Source organism: Harpia harpyja, chromosome 13, assembly GCF_026419915.1.
Source record: "Harpia harpyja isolate bHarHar1 chromosome 13, bHarHar1 primary haplotype, whole genome shotgun sequence".
Lineage (NCBI taxonomy): Eukaryota > Metazoa > Chordata > Aves > Accipitriformes > Accipitridae > Harpia > Harpia harpyja.
This window is the reverse complement of record NC_068952.1, coordinates 5,082,560-5,104,998: the sequence shown is the minus strand read 5'-3', so window position 1 is coordinate 5,104,998 and position 22,439 is coordinate 5,082,560. Positions and strand designations below refer to the sequence as shown.

The 22,439-nt window shown below is 42.9% G+C and overlaps 1 protein-coding gene across 6 annotated transcripts; it reads right to left on the bottom strand.

Annotated features, from left to right (window-relative positions):
* Positions 1-8,846: 8,846 nt before the first annotated feature.
* Positions 8,847-21,943, bottom strand: YPEL5 (yippee like 5). Of its 6 annotated transcripts, XM_052805889.1 has the most exons (7): positions 21,837-21,903; positions 20,540-20,622; positions 18,111-18,147; positions 17,939-18,003; positions 17,604-17,755; positions 12,658-12,830; positions 8,847-10,978 (listed from the first exon to the last, which is right to left on the bottom strand). In XM_052805889.1, exons 6-7 carry the CDS (start codon positions 12,796-12,798, stop codon positions 10,754-10,756), a joined length of 366 nt encoding a protein of 121 aa, XP_052661849.1. In that variant the 5' UTR covers positions 12,799-12,830; positions 17,604-17,755; positions 17,939-18,003; positions 18,111-18,147; positions 20,540-20,622; positions 21,837-21,903; the 3' UTR covers positions 8,847-10,753. The 6 variants fall into 6 exon arrangements, with proteins under 6 accessions (XP_052661849.1, XP_052661847.1, XP_052661848.1 ...); XM_052805887.1 differs by lacking the exon at positions 20,540-20,622 and having other exon boundaries at positions 21,837-21,937; XM_052805888.1 differs by lacking the exon at positions 20,540-20,622 and having other exon boundaries at positions 18,111-18,253; positions 21,837-21,892.
* Positions 21,944-22,439: the final 496 nt, after the last annotated feature.

The following is a 22,439-nucleotide window of genomic DNA, read 5'->3' as shown; positions in this document are numbered from 1 at the left end:
CACAAAATGCCCCTTTATAAAAAAAAAAGTATCGAAGGGAGTATGCAAGGCAATCCACCATCTATGGATACATACTGCAGTGCCCAGCTGCAGCATTCTCTTTTTCTATTGTTTCTTAGGCTGAGGGAGGAAAATAATGGTATCTCTATGCAGGGGTCCCTGCCACTGCTTGCTTCCCCTCCTGTAAATTAATTTTGTCACCTTTATCACACCCCACCAGCTGCAGCCAGGGCAGCTTGGGATTTTATTAAGGGTAAGCTGGGGATGGTAATCAGATACACTCAAAGCATAGAGGCAGCAGGCTAGTCAGAAGTACTGCATTTGTTAAGGGAGTGATAGAAATGACCCTACATTAATCTTAAAGACTTCCAGGATCAGTTTCAAAACAGAGAGGTGGAATGTCTGTTGAGGACCCTTGTTCAAGTCTCTGGCACGTTTCACACCAATCTTACCTGCAACCTAGAAAAAAAAAAAGGAGTCAGTAAGAGCTCTGAACACCACTTGATCTAGTAAGAAACAACATGGATTTGGTGAAGTAGAAAGAGGATGCAGAGAGCAGCCGATGCCAAGAAAAGAACGTATATGATGGGATTGGAGAAGGGTGGAGCCTGGTGAAGGTCAGGGTAGGTGGGAAGACCAGCGAGCAAAAGGTCTTAAAGAAAGAGGATGGTGGTTTGGCAAGATGTCACGATGAGAAGCGTTCAGCTTGTGACGAACAGATGGAGACAAAAGACAGGAGCGAAGGCAGGGAAGAAATGAAGATGGCAGATGACCAAACTGTTTATCTAAGAGGACTTAAAAGGAATCATTCTGAAAGGTGACGGAAAAATGACACCATTTCATTGCTTGCTGTCATTTTAATTCAGCACCAGTCTAAGCCTTGCCATAAGGCACAGCTGAGTTAATATCTGGGATAATATAACCTTACTAACCTCAGGTTACACCTCCTTAATGTGCCTTCACCAAGCAGCATTTCCCTGCCACCACAGGCCAGCAATCCAACGTCAATGGGTAAAGATTTTTACTCAGGGTCAATTCACTCTCAGAGTCACAAGCTGTAAGACCTCAGAACTATAGTGTGGACTCCAGGTGAATCATCTGAAGTCTCTGACCATCCATATGCAAAAGCGTGTAGTCCTTCTCAGCTTTTTTTGTAAAAGGCCTTGAAGTCTTTGGGTTAAAGCCTTAAAAACGCTAGGTGGTATCATTCTCACCTGTCAAATATAAGCACATGCAGCACATGGCGTAGAGTGTGGAAAACTGTGATGATTTGCTACAGTCATTCCAGAACTGATCACATCTGTTACTAAGCTTAATAGTAGGAAAGGACACTGCTTCGACTTAATGCTACAGTGTCAAGCCTAGACTGTGAGTGATTAGAGCATGTGTTTCACCTGAGCTGCCAGTTCTCGGACCTCAAGCCAGGATCATATTTTGTACTGCCTACAAAAAGAAAAGGTTTAGTGTTCTTATAACAAAGATTTTGGTCTGGTCCTCTAACTGGTGCAGATGGGAAAATTTACAGCTAACAGCAAGTCACACAAAACTCTAAAGAACACCTGCAGAGGTATTCTTTAGGGAAAAGGTGCTTACAAGTATGCTTCAGGAGACTAGCAATCTCAACACGTGTGCACAATGTCAAGTAAAACCAAAACCCACCAGTTACTATGATTTCATTGCTATTCTATATAATTTCTCTCTATATATGTATACATATTCTGTATGTATACAGAAATACATATATATGTATATATATTTCTTCTGTTTAGACCAAGCCTGTGGGGAATGAGTAGCTCCAATGAAGTCAGCTGATGACAAGATAAAAAAAAAAAAAACAACAAAAACCCAACAGTGTAAAGGAGAGAAGAATCAGGTTCAGAGTCTTTCAAGCACTGATTATTTGGCAGCTAGTCAGTGCTGGAAAAGGTCACCGAACTAAGCAATTTCTAAGACAATACTGTAAACAATTTTACTGTGTTAAAAGAGGGACAAAAACATGGGCCTCTGCTAGATTTTATACAACTACCCATTTAAGACAAGAAACACCAGATGTATGTATGCATCCTGAAAAGAGATATCAATGCACAATAAATGAAAAGCAAAAATGTAGTTTTCCATCCCTCTGTCCAAACTGATGCACTTGTTGGCAGCTGGGCTTTCTTTTCTTTTCTGGAAAACTGAAGTGTCTGTGCAAAAAGTGACTCGTAAATTAAGGCTGCTTGGCACTTTCCAATACATAGCTCTGTTTTTCAGCTGGTTATAATTTTACTTACCAAGCATTAAACACGGGTTGACGTTTTCCATGCTGGAGGTCTGCTTCAGGATAGGTTATTATGTTCTAAAATAGTTCATCTAGAAATGGTTAGGCATTTCTGAAAACAAGGCTCAGGGGATGTATATAATTTGCCCATTTAAAACAAAGTGTCCAATTACTTTGTTAAAAAATTTTTGTGACACAATACTTTGGAGCAGGGCCTTGAAATTTGGAATTTGGTAGGGTTCTCACACCAGTGCATGCCTTTTGCCTGTTGCCTGTGTGTCTGCAGAGGGATGTGTTAGCGTTCCAGCTCAGTTCCTCATCCACACTGTGCACCAGCCCCATGCAGAAGAGATGAGCAGAGCCTTCGCCATACCTGTCTCTCCTGAGCATCTGTGCCACCAAAGCAAGAACTGAGAACAGTCAGATCACTTCACTTGTGTCTGTGCTCTTCATGCCTCTCTGGCAGCACAGAAGGGGCAGGGATAAAAACCTGATTTCAGAGGTAGTGCCAGCGCAAGCAAGCCTTGGCTGCTCTTTGCATCACCTCCAGCAGTCTGCCCACATGGCTGCATGTGCTGTTTGCGTGACAGCCCGGTGAATCAGACCAGCAAATGCTTTTCTGTCTCCCTGCACCGGTTCACCACACGACCACGCCACCAGCATTGCTGTCACAGTGCAGGGGTGAGGAGGAGCCTGCAGCGAAGAGCTGAGCCTGGCACCAGAGAACCGCAGCCTCTGATGCCATGCGGGGAGGAACAAGGTCACCTGCTGAAAACTCAGCAGGGATGCAAGGAGCAGGGCAGGAAGGAGACAGAGGAATGAATGGCAGTGTGGGGAGATGACAAGAGGCAAAAGCACAGACTGCAGGAGGACCAAAGCACAACGGGGCTGCAGAGAACAGGGAGAGAAGGGGTAGAAAAGGAGACAGGTAAAGGAGCCAGTGATGAGTACCACCTTCCCCAAGGTACCTGGACCCAATATCTAAGCATCAATGCTGCCAGCAAGTAACTGCAAAACCTCTGGTAGAGCATCCTTCTTTGCCTTTGCCTTCCCCTCCCTTCCTGTGGCAGACTTCCACCAGCTTCTCCTTCAGCCTTTTGACATAAAAATACCAATGCTGCTGAAGTGAGTTTTATGGGGGAAATAGCTTTCGTGTTTATTTTTGGTTTCATACAAACACTGGAATTTTTTGTCCTAAATCTGCACTGGACTGAGTGTTAAAAGCTGTTGTTTTTCTGTGCCTCAGGTTTGTTTTGACAGGCAGCCAAAGTTTCCAGAAGCCCTGAGCTTACCTGCAGCTTGATAGAGCAAATGAAGCGAGGTGCAAAAGACAGTAAGCTACCTCCAACTGCTCCTCCCTTTCCCAGAAATGTGGCGCATGAATCATGGGGCATTTCTCTCCTTGACAGGGAACATGCATGGAGCAGGAATCTTCCCAACTCAGGAGGCTGGAAGCAACAGAGTCAGTTAAGCAGTCTGGGTAGGAAATACAGAATAATTTTCATCTTCCCATCTCTTCCTCCAAAGTCCTATATGGGGCAGGAAATTCACCAACTCCAGGCATCAAGAGGGGGGAAAAAAAAAACCCAAATAAAACCAAAACAAAACCCCAACACCCCCCAACCTAACCTGAACCAGCATACAAACTGAAAAAAAGTTCCCTATCCCATGCTGAGACCTTACATCAAAAGAAAACCTCTAAAGCCTAGATCTGACATCTGCTCAGCCTTCTTTGAAGAAAAGCTTCCTCCAGCTGCTGGTTAAGTAGCAGTCAGCCTTGGAGCTTAAGTAGTAATGGTTACTGCACCATAATGGGGTTCCCAGTTCAAATCCCAGTCATGAAGAATCCAGCAATTACAAATGTTTAATCTGAGTTTCTTTTACTTTTGCCACTTAAATGCACATTAGAAAGTTCATATCCAAATTACCTTTAGAAACAAAATTATTAAAAAGTAAAACAGTCCAGAGTTAGGAATGGTGGAACGGAGGTTGTAAGTACAAGTTCAATGCATATCTACAAAAGGGTGATGATCCCATCCTTACTCTTGTGATCACATACCACTTTCACCCCCAGGCTGCACGTATGCAGGGACAGGATAACCATGTGCTACCCAATCCATCAGAAATCTGGCATTTTTTAAGTGTTCTACTTTTGTGACCTAAATCGTATCTCTCTAATGTACTTTCGGCTACAATAAGAAATCACACTGAGAAACTTCATCCCAAGAATGAAGGCTTATTGAGTACATCACTAAGCTAATCCCTCCTCAGCAGGGAGACATGGAATAGACGGTCCATCGATCCCTTCTGAGCTGCAATGACTAATCCATCATGCTGGTACAGTGATACTAGAAGTGACCCTTTAATATTGCCAAAAGCAGGCATTTCCCCAAATCCTTAAACTGTGCTAATTCTGTAGAGAAAGTGCAGCAATCACTACAGATTCATGCAGTTATGGCTTTTTTTTTTGCATACATTTCACCACATACATCTGTGAGTGCTGACTGAGCTAAGGTAGGTTTTTCTTTCCCCCTAATCCCTAAAGCAGAAAGATTGCCCTAAGGAAGCCTAAGCAACTTGCTCTAGTTGAGGGAATGGGCAGCTGCACTGTGTGGGCTAAAGCATACCTGCACATAGATTTCAAGACCAGACCAAACCTAATAAAAATGGGTAGGACGGGGAGAAAGATCTGCTGGCCAAATACCAGCACCAACATAGCCACAGAGGCTGTTTCTGCACCCTGTCTGGGGGATGCACCTGAGTTGCCAGCACCTCCCTCACAGCATCCCACCTTCCTGACGGTGCACGTGAGCAAAGATCTACCCCTGAGAAGTAACAAACGTCCTCTTCTTCCTTCCGTACTCACCATGTAGCTGTGCTCAGAATAATAGTCTTCAAACTCTTCCAAGGACAGGGGATTGTTATACTCAGTCAGTCTGTAAGGACAGGTGAAAGTCACCAGGCAGTTTTTTGGCTAAGCACCCTTGCATGAGCCAGCTTTGTGTTCCCCTAGTAGGAAAGCAGTCTCCCCATTTCACCAACTGCATCTATTGCAACATCTGCCATTAGTCTGCAAACAACTATGGCATGCAGTCTGTTGTAATTCAGTAAACTTACTGTTTCAAACACTTGTAAATGTTTACAGCAGTCAAATCAAATGCTTCCAAAAGGACAAAGCAAAATTCCACATCCCTGAGTCCTAGAGAGAAACAGCACTGGATCCTGATGTCGGGCAAGCACACATCTCTCTCATGGGCAGAGTCAAAATGTAAGGTTCTGGACACCCTTCCCTCTCCTACCTGCCCCTGTCAGACACTTAGGAAATGTAAATTAATGCCATAGCTTTTTGTTCCTTCTCCTGTTTTTACTTCTATAAGAAATGCAAGTTTCTGATAGTGTTAAATGCTTCAGATAATGAGAACAAAAACAGAGCCTACTTTGAAGGACAAATACTTTCCAGCTGCCTTCACCCAAACACAAAGAGGCCAGAAACTTAGCTGTGGTTCTGTACTTCCCATTATCAGTGTCCTACAGTGAGGACATTCAATAAGGTTTCTCAAAAGAAACAGAAGCACTTACATTCAGTCTCTTCCTCTGTTTATCAGGGGACCTTAGATCTTCCACAATGCCCAAGTGATTTCCACTTTCCCTGAACCCACACAAGTCATAAAGAAAAGGTGCAAGCTCACCTCTAGAATTTCTCCTACCCCTGCTGCTTCTGAGTGAATTTGTCTGGTTTAGTCAAGACTTGAATCCCCCCTCACACACAAATATTTTCCTTCCTCTTTTATCTGGGTTTCTCAAGCACCAGGGTTTATTTTTGCAGTAACAAGTCAAACAGGAACACAGCCGTCCCTTCCAACTGAGCAGCAAACAGAGCAGCCTGTACCAAACTGTAGGAATTTCAGGTCCTTGAGAGAGAAATGCCACATTTAAAAGGCACAGACTGCTGTTGCACAGTCACCTCCTTTTTAAAAGGAGGAGCTGCAATGCAAACTAAAGCAGATCACACCTACAGTAACATCAGATGGAAAGAGACGTTGCATAGCAATGGAATGGAAGTGTCCTATGAACAGGGCGAATGAGGTCTTCCTTCACATCACCTCTACCCAGAGCAGGATGTTCAGCCAAGTATCATTCCCAAACAACCTCTGCCTAGACTTGAAGATGAGAGATGATAATGTCACTAATACCCTGCCAGAAGGGCCCTTACCTAGTGACAGGCTGGCATTAGACTGCCAGCAGTTTTACTAGTGTCACAGAAATCCATTCAGGTAAGAACAACCCTATCAGTAAACAAACAAAAGGCTGGAAGGCAAACGTGAGATTTCTCCCTTTGCAATTTCCTACATGTACCAGAAATCCTTACACCAGAGAAAGGTGGTAAAGGAAGTAACTATGAGACCAGGAACAGCTCCACACTACCAAAATTAGGCTCATCAGAAGCTGTTGAATGTCTTTGCCATATAATAGTTGATGAGACAGGCAGGAGCTCATTTTCTTTGGCCATATGTCAGATTTCCTGAAAGAAGAAAAAGGCTTACACAGTGACATCATCAATCAGGTCATACCCCTCCTCACCACTCAAAGTGATCTTTTGAAGTTATTAGGCAATTTTAACTCCAGCTTATGAAGAGAGGGGTCTCAAAATTGCTTAGGTCTTTAAAGTCCTGCAAAAACAAGGCCCGGATTGGAGAGCAATCCTAATCAGTGCCCCAAGCAAACTACAAAGTCTGAAGCATTTTGTCCCTGTCAGGCACCAGGGAGCCCGCAAAGCCCTCAAGATTCACAGGAAACCAAGCTTCACTGGATTTTTTGTTTATTTATTATTGTTTTGTTAAAGAAGTGAAGGCAGACCCAAGAAGGAAATATAACACACTATTTCTGGCTTTTGCAGAGTGGTACTGCAACATCACAGCTTAGGTTTCTCTTCTAAAATAGAGTTGATTAACCAACTAGCCTTTTCCCACGTCAATGCCATAACCTTCCCAGCCACCTCTTCCTTATACCTGGCAATTGTGTCCTGAACTGCAGCTTCACTGGTTTCTTACTTGTTAATCCATTGATGATCTGCTGACTATTTCATACAGCTCTGGCAGAAACCTGTAGAGACAAGCTTGCCCTGTAAGAATAAGCCTGTGCCATAGCCAACCCCAGAGCCCGCTGTAATGCTACCTTTTCTAACAGAGCCACGAGTTACATATGCTATTTCAAAAGTTCTTTTTAACATCCATAGAAAGCATAATTAAAATGCTTTTTCAATCCACAAACACACCATCCAATCTTTTCATCTTCCCAAAGCTGTGTTTTGCTGGAATCGTAGTCAACAGCTTTAATAAAGTACTTCCACTTTGGGTACACCTACACTGCAACTACAGAATGAGATGATAGCACACGTAATGTAAACCCTGTTATAGCTAACATTAGGCAAAACTCATAGCACCACTGCTAGCACAAGCTGCAGCCTCAGCTTCAGCCTAAGAGCACAAATTGTGAGGTCTCCATAAACACACAGTGGAGTCTGTTGTGCACTGCAATTTCCTTGCTACCTTCTTTGCCTAAGACCGCATAGGCACACAGTCACACGGCAGGCACAAATTCACTGTAGTGGCTCATTTTGCTGTGCCAGCCATGCCTTGTTCGGGAATCCAAGGCTACTGCACTACTACAAAATAACATTGAATGCCAAACAGCAACGTCTTCTCTGTTGCTAGCCGTACTGTAACCAATTGGCTTGTTCCCTACAGATAAAGTTATCTGTATTCACACACAAAGCGTCTCAAAGAGGAGCAGTCAAAATTTATGAGCCTAAACTCTCCCAGAGAGCCACCAGGGTGATATGGAAGGGAACAGCATGTAGGCTGAAAGAGCAATCCAAAGTCTACTGTTTTAAAGCTGCAGTGGACTTGCTTAAGTCTCATAGGCTTTTAATGAATTTACCTCAATAGTGTTTTTCAAATCATAGACTTTGGGGAAAGTAATCTTTAATATCTCACAGTCTAATATTCTACCAAAATGAAGAGGTCTTAATCTAAGTTAGAATAAGCCCCTCAGGTTCCATTACACCAATATAATGATCCTCTCACCTCAGTTCCTCAGCTATAGCTTATGAAGTTGACTAGCTGCTAGCAGGCAGCTTCTCCCTGACATTTGCACACAAAGAAAAAAGGTCACAGAATTCCAGATACACAAATTCCCAATTCCTCAATTCCCAAGCCATTTCAGAAGCTAAAACTTCACACTTCTTGCAGAAGCTGGAGTTTTGCTTAGCTCACTGTCTTTTCAAAGACAGGGAAAGACGTTTGACACCCTGAATTCCATTGAGCAATTTCCTAGTTTTATTTTCTCTTTAACAGGAGTAAATTGAAGGCTTTCAAGTGTCCAAACGGTATGCATGAAGTTTTACTTAGCACCTTCCAAAATCAACAGTACACTCCTTTGTCACCTATTCAAAGAGAGATGCTCATCAACAGCTTGTCACTCTGCTGTAGAAACACGATGATTTACTCAACATAGGGAATGGAAGACAGGTTACGTCATTCAGTTGACAGACTCCATGAAAATTACTCAAAAAGAACGCCAAATATCAATTCAGGACAAAACATACTTTATTGTACTGTAATGTCAGAAGTACAAGAAAAGTACTGCAGAGAACCATGCTAATGGGGCTTTTAGGGTCTGTGAAGGACAGAAGTACAAGATAATGGGGTACTACTGTACTCAGTGCAAAAACTGATTCATTTGAGGCACAAGTACACTATTGTTTAAGCAGCTTGATTCAAGCACAGCTCTGGTATGTGATCTACTCTGTTTTCTTTCTATGTGACAATTCTATAATAAAGCTACTTTTACATGAAATAGGCAGTAGATTCAAGTCAGGGGTGTCCAAATTGCCACTTGGCAACCAAAAAAATTAAGAAAAATACTCCGCATAGTCACCCTCCACATTTTAGTTTCAGATATGGAGCTGTGGCTAATGAAGAAAACTCCTTCTGAAAGGTCAGAGCCCAAATCTGTTTGGTTGGGTGGGATTTTTTTCCGCTGTTGTACATCTGTGGGTAACTTATTTCACATTGACAACAATTTATCCAATAAAAAAAAACCCAAACTTGTATCTTTGATAAAGAACCATACATATCTAACATTCAAATAAATTTCAGCCCTTGAGATCTTAACTTATGGCTTAAGACACAATGAAAGTGTTTGGGCACCCTTGAGTTAAGTTAATGAAGAGCATTTTTGCTAAAAAAGGCAAGCAAGATCACTGTTTTGAACAGAGCTGACCTCTACAAGAATAAAGCAGGAATCCAAGTCACTAGTTACTACTAGGCTGACATGTACTGCTGCCCAGAAAGATAAAAATGTAACATCACAATGAAAAGGTTCAACAAAGTTGAAAGAAAGGTTTCAACACCAGAAGCAGCATTTGAAAACAAGCTGTTTATCTTTTCAAGAGATGCAGATTGCATAACTCTAGGCATGAACAAATACCCTGGCAATCTTCTCCTTTTACACAGCAGCTGTGTTTAACATAGGAAGTTCTGGCTTTAAAGAAAGCTACTTGAAGAAGAATTAAGATTTGCATTTCCCTGTCTACTTAATGAGATTAGAGAAACGAAAAAAAAATTACTACTGAAACAGTAGTTTCTCAGTGGATCCCTATCATTACAAACACAGCTTGATTTGTAAGCAACGCAAGACTAAACAGACAACTATTATTTTATATTATTACTATGCTTATAAGTTACATCAGTTAAAGTTAAAAAAAGCCAAGCAGTTTTGCCCTATTTCAAGAATAGTTTCCAATCAACACCAGTTTACATGGTGAATGGGACTTCACAAATAAACAAGGAATGGTGACATCTTTGGGTCAAGAATGACAAGAAATAATGGGCTCTGTGCTACCAATCAACCTCAACAAGAATATGGCACAAGGGCCAGCCCAAGCTGTACCAACACTGAACCTTTAGCACTCGGCACAAATTCGGATCTCTTTACTTTAGCTAGCAAATCAGGTGAAAAGACTGGGTAAAAAAAAAAAACCTAACTAAAAACTTAAGCCAAAAATTGGAATATGCTTTTTAAAAAACACCTGTAGTTTTAAAATAACTTTATGCTGACATCAGTTTGTGCAAACTAAAAAAACTCATTGAATTTCTCTCTAACAAAAGACAAATCCCCCAAATATTTTCCTTTTAGCCCATTGTATCTGTAGATACAATCTCAAATCTAACAGATGTAAATGCAAGAGAGAAAAAATTACGGCATCTGCACAACATTCTTTCTACAAACAGCTGCTGGAGGGAAAGTCAAATATAAAAGGAATAAAGAAAGGAAGGTTCCATGTGAAATACTCTCACAATCTTTCCCAGTCTGTAGTCCATGAATCCGACTCTGATGCTAAGGTGACAGTGTATGTAAGCAGATTTTTTTGTTGATTTTATTATTTTTGAGTTTCAATTGAAGAGAACCTGAGAAGAGACTCAAGCCTCTTCAGGAATTGTCGGATGGAACATGCTCCTCAAATCCTTCGCTCTCTCGGACCAATGCTCTTTCCAGGATAACACGACCTTCCTTGTAGCGCTGGCTGTCTTCAGTGGCAAATTCATAGATCCAACCCAGTTTGCTGTTGCAGTTCTTGCAGCTCACGTCTCGAACCATGTGGCGGCCAGTGAGCATGACCCGATCCTGAACTTCACTGTATTGCAGGTTTACCACCTGAGACAAATATACAGGGGATAAGGAATAGAAAGGATTAGTCCACCTAGAGCAAAGCTTGGTAACAAGGTGCATGACTATCAACATTTTAAAAGAGCCTGTGGCACTGCATGTGAACTGAAAACTGCAGTGTAGTAAGTCAACAGCTATTGAAAAACTCCTGCTTGAGAAGGTTACACTTCAAAGATGTGCTTCATGGGGAGGTATATTCCTCACTGTTTAACTGAGAGACATGAAATGCTATCACAAGATGTATGAGAGTGCAGAGTACTGTGTTCAAGTTTGGGTGAGAAATTCATGGTGAATAGCTTGTAAACTAATTGATATTAATACCCTTGTAATGTATGTAACCTATTTCTAGCAACTGATGTGCTCACTTATTCCCAGAAATCAGAACCAAAATATTAAAAGAGGTACTTCTTTAAAAATCTTGGGGTGCTTTTGAAATAATCATCTAAGAAAAAGAAAGATGTAGTGGCTGACAATGCAGGCATTAAACATTCGCTTTTTTTTGTGTGCTATCTTGGCAGTTTAAAATACACTTTTAACTTGTTTAGGCAGCGACACCATAGAACCAGGTATAATTCATTGAAAAGTTGATGTCAGAACTATATCCAAACTGCCAATATGTGGTGGGGTTCTAAAAGATGGGGCTGCACTGCTTTCTCAACTTTCCACCTGACTCTGCTTGCTCTCTCTGCTTCAGCTGTTCGGCTTCTGACTGCAGAAATGTAAAAATCAAGCTTCTGTGATTAAACCTCACTATGTAACACAAGAAAAATTTGAACCCCAGGATCCATTGCTTATTGGATGAGAAAGAAATTAGATGCACAGCTCTTCTGTAGCTATGCACCCTAACACTTACATATAAATATTACTGACAGGATTCAGCACACCAGAAATCCCAAGGCCAAGCATAGTTAAGTGAAGACATTACTGATGCCTCTACCAACTCTGACAATGGCCAAATGGCTTTCAAGAAAAAACCCAAACCAAAATACACCAATGATTACATGACTAGGAACACTGTGAGAAAGCAAAGGATGATCACTGTTTTTTCAATGAGTCTAATGGACAAGTCTATATGGAAGGGTTAATAAATAATGCTACAATTAACCCAGAGTTGACTTTCATACTTCAATTTGTTGAATTAAATCAAATTTGATAAATTAAAAAAATATTGAACTAAACCAGATTATTAATGCCTGTAAAAGAGATTAAAGTTACCTAAAGTTGCCAAACTACTCTTAGCTTAGATGTGTTTTAGAAATTAAACAGAATGCTATCTAGACTTTTTTTTTTTAAACCGAGTAGAAGTGCAAATGCCTTTGAAACTCTTTGATAGATAAAAGATACTCTCACAGTGAATTTGAGGTTCATATTACAGAAGTCTCCAAAGTTAAAAGTCCACGCATTTTGGCATGATGTCTCTACATACACAATCCTCTTTATAGTCTTTTAGAATTGCAGATAAACTAATTTAGATAGCTTGCCATCAATAGTAAATGCCTAATTTGACTTCAAAGACAGCCGAATAGAAAGAAAAAAAAATTTAAAAATTAAAATAGTAATCACACAACACTTTAGCCAAGAAGTTTTTTAGTTTTGACGACAGATTCATATCCCACAAACTCATTTTTCAAAAGCAAATAGTAGCTCCCCCTCAGCTTCTTACCAACCTTGTTAAAAAGAAAGGCTCTTCCCGTGGCCCCTGTAAAACGAGTGGAGATGAGCTCAGAACGATTGGTAAGAATCGTGTCGCAGTTTGCACAGGAGAACAGGCGAGTGCCACCAATATGATCCAGAAAAATTCTTCCCATTTTTAGAACTTACGTAAGTTTATACTCAAGGCCTGAAAGCAAAAGGAAAGATCATGTAAAAAAAAGCATTGCAGCAAAAAAAAACCCCCAAACCTCAAACCACCCCATATATATGGCAGAATATTCTGCAAACAAGTTCAGCTAATGATTACAGAGGTTCTTTCTTTCATAGATGAATTACTGAACTTAAAGACTGCGTTCATCCTTTCTCATCAAGACAAGTTCTTTCCAAAAGTGACCATCTTACCAATAACATGACACACCTAGATACGAACTAATTACAGTAAATGAGCAAAACATGAACTGAAACCTTCAGAATATAGTTCAGACATTTGCAGACCACTGCTGGACCCTACAGTTCTTAAACTCAAAAGCTTCCATTTCTTCCCTATTTTCTTTTTCGTCTTTAATACAATACTGAAATTCCATTCCTGATGACTTGCTCATCTTAGTCAGCACTGGGAAATGAAGCACTGAGAAGTATACTGAGTCACCAAGACAATTATAGTTTAATTTTCCCAAGTCACCCCCCCGTTTTAAATATATATATATTTTGCCACTTGCCCTCAGCTTTGCACAATTTATGACATGCACACAACACACCACCACCATCCAGGATGCTTTAGTCTTCCAGTATAGCAGACTGGGCTACTGTATTTGACTTGACACTTACTTATCGGTTTCATATACATATATATACAATAAACAATCCACCCAGTCTTTACACCAGACAGTTTTATATACAAACATTTAAAGCTGTCTAATCTAAATACAAAATACTGTCTCATTTACCCAAGCTATTTCCAAAGCATCATCACTAAAACACCTGAGCAACTCCAATGAGCAGAAAAAGAGAGCTTAGAAAGTTTATAGCAGCAGATTTGTAGTACCTGATAAATAAACCTCTTCACTGCTTGGGAAAATTAAAGTATCTCACCAACTTTATACCAACTAACATAAAAAGTTAACTAGCAGGTAGGCACAGAACATATCAGACAGCTGAAAACTTAAATCATGAAGGATGAGATAACATGACAAAGGAACTAAATTATGTTATTTCCATTCCAACTGCAGAAGTTTTATGACTAAACATCTATAGTTAAACAAGTTAAGTATACCTCCATTTATGCTTCATATGTGGAATCAGAAAAAGAGTGTTGTCTCTGCTTTTGTCATGCACAGCAATGCAAAGTAAAACTGACACACACAGCAATATTAAAGTTGTGTGGGTTTTACTTTTCAGAACAGGAGACAGTGTGCCATTCATAGAGAAAGTTATCAAATTTTGTGCTCATCAAGTTGAATATTCTATGTCAAATGACTTTAAGAAGCGCAAATACCTAAATTAAACCCATTTCCAGTTTTAGGGAATCAGTTTCTTAAAGGTTACTCTGACATGCACAAAGCAAATGGACTAAAACATGCACCTGCACACACAAAATTTAAAATATCATTTTTACATGTAAAAATCATAAGTCACTGACATCCTGATTTTTTTTTCAATTGCTTTATTTCACCATATTGTCTTCTTACAACGTGTGGCAATAAAAAGTGTTCCTAGTGTTGAACAGAGTGATTTTAACACAAGTTCCTTACATTCAGATTTTTCAAATCACTATTAGTCTTCCGTATCCCATCTGAAGGATACATAAAAATTCAAAGCAATGGAATGACTCTTTTCCTTTAAAGGTGATATAATACCCATTTCTCTTCTTGGAAAGATAAATAAAACAGGTCTTGATTTTGATAAAAATATTTCAGAGACTTAGCTGAATGTAGGGGTGTGACTCCTTGTGACTCCACTCAAAATACAGGAAGCATTTTCCTTCAGTTTCTCTAAGCATTATACCTTTCTAATACGCCTTTATCTTTCCTAGCAAGCGAGGGCAAAAGAAAAATTAAAATGTCAATTGTGACAGCATGAAGGAAAATCAACAGACAATAAGCATGAATAAACAACTATCAGTCAAAGTCTCCAACCAGAAGAAACCACAAATACAAGCAATAAAGGCAATTGTGACAGATATGCCCATAAGGCACTTGGCCTATCTCCATGTGCCATCCTTACTAATTTTGGATAATGTTATTTTTGTGTTGATTGTATTGTGGATTAAAAACAATTAACCCATCATAAGTTATTGTAAATGTGGAATCAACATCCAAAGGGGTATTTCTTTCAGGGTAAACACAATGCTCACCCTGTCAGTATTTTTAGAAGCTAACATGAAACAAATCCAAAAACATCCCTCTCTTCTACCAAGAGCAACATGAACACTAAGATTAGTAAGTGACAAGAACAGATCCATTTACACAGACTAACCTTACAAAGCATGTTATTTTGAAAATACGCATCTGAACACTTAAAATGCAAATACATCACCTACCTAGAAACATAATTCATGTTACTACACCCAGAAAAGCAGTAACCCAGAGTCACTGAAACCAAAATTTAAATACTTCAGAAGAGAGCGCAAGTGTAATTCTTACAAGCAAGTTTGAAGTCAAAGCGACATACAAATGTATTACTTCTGGATATGGCATTATGCATGGACTGAAGTTTTGAGTTCTGAAAATTTTAAACATTAAAATAAATACATAAATAAATATGTTCAAAGACATAAGGCTGAAAAACCTGCCTAGTAATATAAGGCCTAAAATCTTCAATTCTTCCTATCACCCAAAAAAGCTGAAAGTAACCTCATCAAGTATCTAAATGAGAAAGAAGCTTCCAATAAGACTTGGGTCCCAACAGAAAGACAAAGCGAGATTCATTTGATGGTAGCACAAGGCTGTGAGAATTCAGACTAAAGTTACAGCAGAATCTAATAAACCAACTGGTACCAGAATAATTTTCTTCAGAATACAGCGCGTAAGAAAACATGTATTCTTGAAATAAATAAATACACATTTAAAAGCTTAGAAAATTAAATTCTACAATCTGCATCATAACAGTCAGAACAGTCTAGATTTTGAGTATGTTTTTTTAAGAAGCTGCTAAAATAATGTAATCCTACTAGAATGTCCAACGTTTAAAATAACCTCTACGCTTAACTGCCCCGTCGCAGATTTCAGGCAAAACAGATAGCAGCCTACAACTATCATTAGCTCTCAGTTTTGATTCCTACAGGATTTCAATGAATTCGTAAGGGTCCAGCTGAAGTGTTATAAAACTAGTCACCTTACATTAGTCTTTGTATTACTGCTCACAGTAGTAAAAAGTAGGAAAAAAAGTTACAAAATGACTGCTAGGAAGGCAGCCTTTAAATGCTGCATTTGACCATGAATTTTCTAAATAAGCTAACAAGGAACTTTTGCTTTTTCCTCTCATATGAGGTAGAGAAGTTAATTTCAACTTGAAATCATTTCACACTCTCCCCTCTCTGTTCTTTTTCCCCAAGCTAAAAACATAGTAATCACTTGTAAGACCAATTCAGAAGGTACTTGCTGTGGATAAAGACTGTTCTCTCCTTATGTAAGGATCCTGAATCCTGTAGGGTATACTTATTGTACACTGGAAAAAACAGAAGCACAACAGAACATGGGAAAGCAATTTTCCTTTGCTCTCAGGCTCATAACCCTCACATACAGAAGTGGTGTGTACAAAGTCACCCAAGATAACTGTGTAATTTTTTTTCCTATAGTTTTTACTTTCCATGTAAAAGGTGTGGGCGTCTATTTATGTTCACACATACATAAATGATCTGAAAAAAGCCACTTATAGGCAGCTTTTATAGGCAGTGGGAGGGCTCTCCGAAATGAAGAGAAGCCAAAGAATTGTGAAGCATAAAAGCATTTCTAAAGCGTAAGATCCTCCAATTAGGGGGAGGAAAATACTAGAAGTGCACTTACCCATTCATCCACTCTCTACACTTAAAAACAGTGAAAATAACTTCCATTGGTTCAGAGAGCCAGTCAAGTTCCCTATTCCTATTCACAACCCCAGAAAGTGTCACTACCACATCACACCAATTCCACCATGCTACTAGCAGAATCTTCAGAAGCGGTGGACAGGAATCTTGGTTATTCACAAACCAAATGCTAAGGAAAGAACAGAGATTTTTTTGGCCCATGATTTAATCTTTAAAGTCAGCTACGCATTCTTTGTTGGATATGTGTCAGTCATGAAGTCCTAGTGATCCTGTCCTCATGCAAATTACCAAACACAAGTTGTAATATTAAATTAATGGCTCCAATGTAAAAAAGGCAGGCATATTTACTTTCACTAAAGGGATATAAAGTATCTACCACTGGTCAAATCTACACAGTTCAAAAAGACAGGTACTTCTACAAACTGAGATGATGCCACTGTGTCATTAATTGGCACCCTGACCAGCACTATCAACCTGAATTCTTGAGAGGACCTTTAGCAGAACAATCAGTGATAGCTCGTATTACCTAGCTAGTAAGGCTTGCTGTGACAGTCCATTATTTTGACAGTTCAAACCTTGATACAACTTCTGAGTTGTACTGGGAAAAATTTCCTGCCTGCATGCTTCTCCCACTGAGTGCACGGACAGACAGGAAACACAAGCACTGTGGCTGTGTGCTATAATATGTATTTCTAGAGCAGTATCCTCCCAAACGTCCACCTGTCTTTCAGTGTTGATTTTGGCAACACCAAGCAACAGCTGTCAAAGAGCTGACATTCAACAGCTTAAATTTGACCACTATCTGCACACAGAACTGAAACCACCTGAAGCACTACTTGGTGGGTATTTGTACTACCTAATCTGCCTACATTCACAAGCAATAAAGAACAAAAAAGTAACACAAAGAATTATTTATTAACGTTTTTAAAAACTAACAGTCAGTGTTCTCTTGTCCCAGAGTGCATCTCTTGAAGACACAGCACCGTCAACATTTGGAAGAGCCAGCAGGCACTTTCTATATACACACTGGACTGTGGATATTTCAGGAGCCTCAGTGTTGCTTCAGCACCATCTACTGCATCTCAGATCTACAACAGAAAACAGCTGCTAGTTAAAGGATAAAAAAAACCCCTATGACAGCCTCTCTTTCACCGTTTCACTAACTGAAAACACCTTCCTTTGTATGGTGAGCCAAACAAACACCCTCTCCCCCTTGAAAAAGGGCTGTACGTTCCCCTAAGCACAGTAAAACATTCTCAAGATGTACTTACTCTAGAACCGGGCTTAAACTTCATCTTCACATCTCAGGAACCGGGCTTAAGATTCCTTTTCTCATCTCAGAGATGGATAAAAGAGGAAAAAGAATACTTAGCACAGCTACACAAGACCACACATTAAAGAATCACTGGGTAAGCAAAAAAAAAAATAAAACTTGCTCCTTACCTTCCCAGGTTTCTGCTGTTCACAAGTAGGCGTGCATCTGAAAATACACATGCGGTCAGTCTCTTAGGAGGTCTGAGATTCAACTGTCTGCCACTGACTTCCGTGACTGTTGAAGTAAGCAGGGCCCAGCCTCTGGCCTCTGCCTACATGCAGAATTCATTACCAGAAAGCATCACACATAGCCAAATGTGAGGTAAGAAAGTGAACTGGAACAGTATGCTATGCTCATTAGAACCATCCAGCTACTGTAGCAAACTGTACAAGGAAGTTAATACAGTCAAATGACTGAAGAGGCTTTGGCAAAGTAATGAAAGCTGTGCCCAGATGCAGTGCACGGCACCCGCCTAGAACAGGCTGCCGTGCAGGATGAAACTGCATTTGTGCAAGTTACAGCAGTATAATTTTCTATTGCAAACTGGCTTTTTTTCTAGGTAAGGCGAAAGTTTCGCATTGGGATACTGGCATTTAAATATGTCAGCATAACGTTATACTGGTGCATGCAAACACTAATACAGGGTAGTTTGTTTCAAGTTTACAGAGAGCAGAGCCATACAGATGGGTGCTTGTTTCTAATACAGTCCCCATATCTCAGCATCCCCCACGCAGTAACTTACACCCTCACAATACTCTTGCTAGATAACATATAAAAGTATTAGTTTACAAATGGTATCAGACTCAGATTAATTTTCTTTCCCACTACTAGAGTTTAAAAGCAGCAACTATTCCTGTCTCGTTTCTCTTCCCCTTTCTTTTTCCCCTTTCCCTTCCCTAAGAGAGGAAAAGGATCACCTTTTCCTCTCATAATTCCCCAACTGTTTTTAAGAAAGCTGTATTTCCTGCTTTTGTAATACATTTATTCTTACACTAATTAAGCAGATAAGACAACTTTTGCCTATTAATCCATTCTGCAACATTCAGAAGGCTAAATTCAGATTTTCTGTTTTCATTCATTTTAGTGCTGAAGTGATACAAATCTTCACCTGTAGACACATTTCACGAGTCATAAAAAAAATAAAAATCAAATAAACAAACTTTAAAGAAATGGTGAAAAGACAATGATCACCTAAACTTCCATACAAACTACATCCAACTGGCAGAAAGGGTGCGAATATGCTTAGTGCGTCTCACCAAGAAAATTTTATATTAACTAGGAAAGTCCTAAATGTAGGTAAAGGCTCCAAAATTAAAGAGAGCCTTGCTACCAAACATTAACAGTGTTTAGGCATTTCCTCTACACATTTAACAAGATATTTTTAAGTTAAATCTTGCTTAAGCAAATTACGTATTTCAGCAAGAGCTGAGCAACTCAAGATTTCAACATAGGTCAAATGATAGTAAACAAACATGAACCAGTGACCTAACTTGGACAAGACTTCAAGCTTGTGATGACTACCAGCAGAGGGAATGCTAAATATATGTATATATTTATGTGCATGTGTACAACTCTCAGTCTGTCAGATGATAAGTAACAAATCTCATCTGTTCTTGTCATCTTCTCTACAGGGCTTTGAGGTGCAATTTCTTTTGTCCTCACACACTTGGCAGCTACAGCTGAAACTCACTCATTATTATTAAAAGCTATATATAAACAATTAGATCTGCATTCTGTAAGTTAAGTACTTCCACAGCTACGGAAGTGAAAGTAACAGATGACAGAAGCCTCCAAATAATATTTCTAAAGACTAACATTAGAAAAAGAAAGTAACACTTAAAAATGGACAGTTTCGTTTGTCACAAACATTACCTGAATTCAGCTATCCAGAATGAGTCTATACATAAAAGGATTATATATAGCTGTTATATAGTTATATATATGGCTATACAGCTGAACCAGCTGGGAATCTTTACGAAAGAGCAAGTTCTCTCACTTTCTGCCATCAGTCACAAACATTAGTTATGCTAATGGCTAATCTACTGCCATTAGTTGTTGACATCAAGAGTCACTCTGCGACACCTACCACTCTGAGCCATGCCCTGTTTCTCTCTCACGAGACTGGTGTACTTGCTTTGTTACTCCTTCAATCTAACCCTAACACCGTGTTTATTGTTTAAAGAAAATAAAGAACAATAATTTATTAAATTCTATCACTGTATTAGTCCAAAACACAGCCTTTATTCTTAAATAAGCATGCTGGATTAATCTAATCTGTATCTGTTTGCACAGTACAGCTGAGGTCTGTACACAGAGTAACAAACGAACAGACAGATGACAGTCTTTGCATTCCTTTTTGCTTTGACTAGAGCCTTTTCCAGTGCAAAAAAAAAAAAAAAAAAAAAAAGCGCTTGCCAAATATTTCCGTTCCCTGGGAATCCATACTTTCACAGGCAAAATCCAACCTAAGAGCTGACAGGTGTAGCTAGCTCATTGCTGGAACAGCAAGTAACAACTACCACTCCATTGCTGACAACCGGCCTCCCCTGAGAATCACCTATGGGGCAGGGACACGGGCTTTACTCGGGGCTGCTTCGGCGATGAGTAAGTCTTCAAGGAGCGGTGAACAAGCAGCACCTTCTAATCGGGAAGGGAGAAGAGAGATGCGTCAAGCGACACTGCTACCCGCCCCGTGGCACCGCTGCTGCCCTAACCGGGCAGCGCTAACGACACGGCAGGCAGCCAGAAGCGGCGGCGGCGTGGGGGGGGGGGGGGGGCGGACTGACCCACGCTCTGCGAGCGGCGGGACCGGCGCCGGCCTTTGCCTCAGGGCGGTTAACCCCCGCGTAACCCTTGACGGTAAGGCCGGCCTGCGTCGCGCCCCGAGCCGCCCCAGGCGGAGGCGACGCCAACCCCGGAGCGGCGCCCGCTGCCACCGGCTGCGGCCCCGCGTCACGCTGAAGTGTGTGGTGGGGGTGTGTGTGGGGGGAGCGGGGGGGGGGGGGGGCGATCCCCAGCCCACGCGTGCGCGGTGGGGCCGCGCGCGCCCGCCCGCGCGCGCGCCGCGGCCGTTGCCCCCCGCTCCACACAAAGCCCCGCGCGGGGGCGGGCCCCAGCTGAGCGCCGTCACGGGGGCGCGCGCAGCCAACCGCCGCCGGCTCGGCCCCCGGCGCCGCCGCCGGGCGCTGCCGGCAGCGCAGGCAACTTGACAACAAACAGGAGGAAACAGCTGACGGGAGGCCCCGGGGCCGCCGCCGTGAGGGGCCGACCGGACCCACCACCGCCCCCCCCTCCCTCCCCGTGCGGCTCTCGCCGCCCACCACCCCCGCTCCCCCGCCTCAGCCGTGCGGTGGGGTATGTGTGTGTGGGGGGGGGGGGGAAGCGACGCGGCGGAGGGGGCCCCGGCACGGCTCCTCGCTCCCCCCGCCCGGGCCCCCCCCAGGAACCGGCCCGAAAAGTTGCCACCGCCCCGCCGGGAGGGGAGCCGGCGGTGCGGGGCCGGGGAAGGAAGTTGCGGCCGCGGCGGGGAGGGGGGGTGCTCGGTGCCGGCCCTAGGCGGAGGGCCGGGCAGGAAGGCTGGGCGGCGCTGGGAGACGCTGACGGAGGAGAGGACGGGGTGGGGGAAGGCCGGTGCTTTGTCGCGACGCCGGGCCGCAGCGGGGCAAGCAGGGCCGGCGCTGCCCCTGTCCGCGCCGCCGGGCCGGAGCGGCTCGCCCGGGGCCCCGCCGCGGCCCGAGAGACACAGTGCCGCGGACCCGGAGCGGCGGCCGCCACCTCCCTCCCCAGCCGCCGGCGGCCCGCACCGGCCTCCCTGGGCAGTGCGGGGCGCGGCACGGCCCCCCCCGCCCGGTTACCTGGCGCAGGGGAGCAGCGGCGGCGGCGGCTCCGTGCCCGGTGTCTTCCCCCCGCCCTCCACAGCCCCGACGCTCCGGCTCGGCGGCGTGACTCCGCCCCCTCGCGGCCCCGCCCCCGCCTCGCGTCAATCAGCGCTGCCGAGGCTCCGCCCCGGCCCCGGTCGCCTCACGGCCGCGCCCGCCGCGACGGCGGCGGGTCGGGGCGGTCGGGCCCGCAGCGTCGCGGCGCCGGTCGGCGGGGAGCGGGGTCGGGCGGCACCGCTCAGCCCTTCCCCGCCCGCCAAGTCCCCTCTCCCAGGCGCCTGTCGGCCGCCGCCCCGAGGCCGGTGCCCTCCGTTGCCCCCGTCTGCCTTCCCAGGCCGCCTTCCCTCAGCAGCCCTGTCAGGAGGTCCTGTCAGAGGCGCCCACCTCTTGCTGAGGGAGCCGAAAGCCGGAGCCAGGGCGGGCGTGCCGACCGGGCCGTAGGCCTGCCTGGGAGGAAGGGGAGTCCCGTCTCCAGGGCTGCTCTCTTCCCCAAGGCCTTCCATGCCCGGGGACTTGGCCTGCCCTGGCAGGGAGCTTCACCACGCCACAGACCCTGTGAGGGTTTGAGGTGGGGAAAGG

Excerpts from the sequence above, each read along its gene's own strand:
- YPEL5 (XM_052805890.1), bottom strand. The coding sequence starts at position 12,798 with ATGGGAAGAATTTTTCTGGATCATATTGGTGGCACTCGCCTGTTCTCC. Across the intron at positions 10,979-12,657 it reads GAGCCTTTCTTTTTAACAAG|GTGGTAAACCTGCAATACAG; the intron begins GTTGGTAAGAAG and ends TATTTGTCTCAG.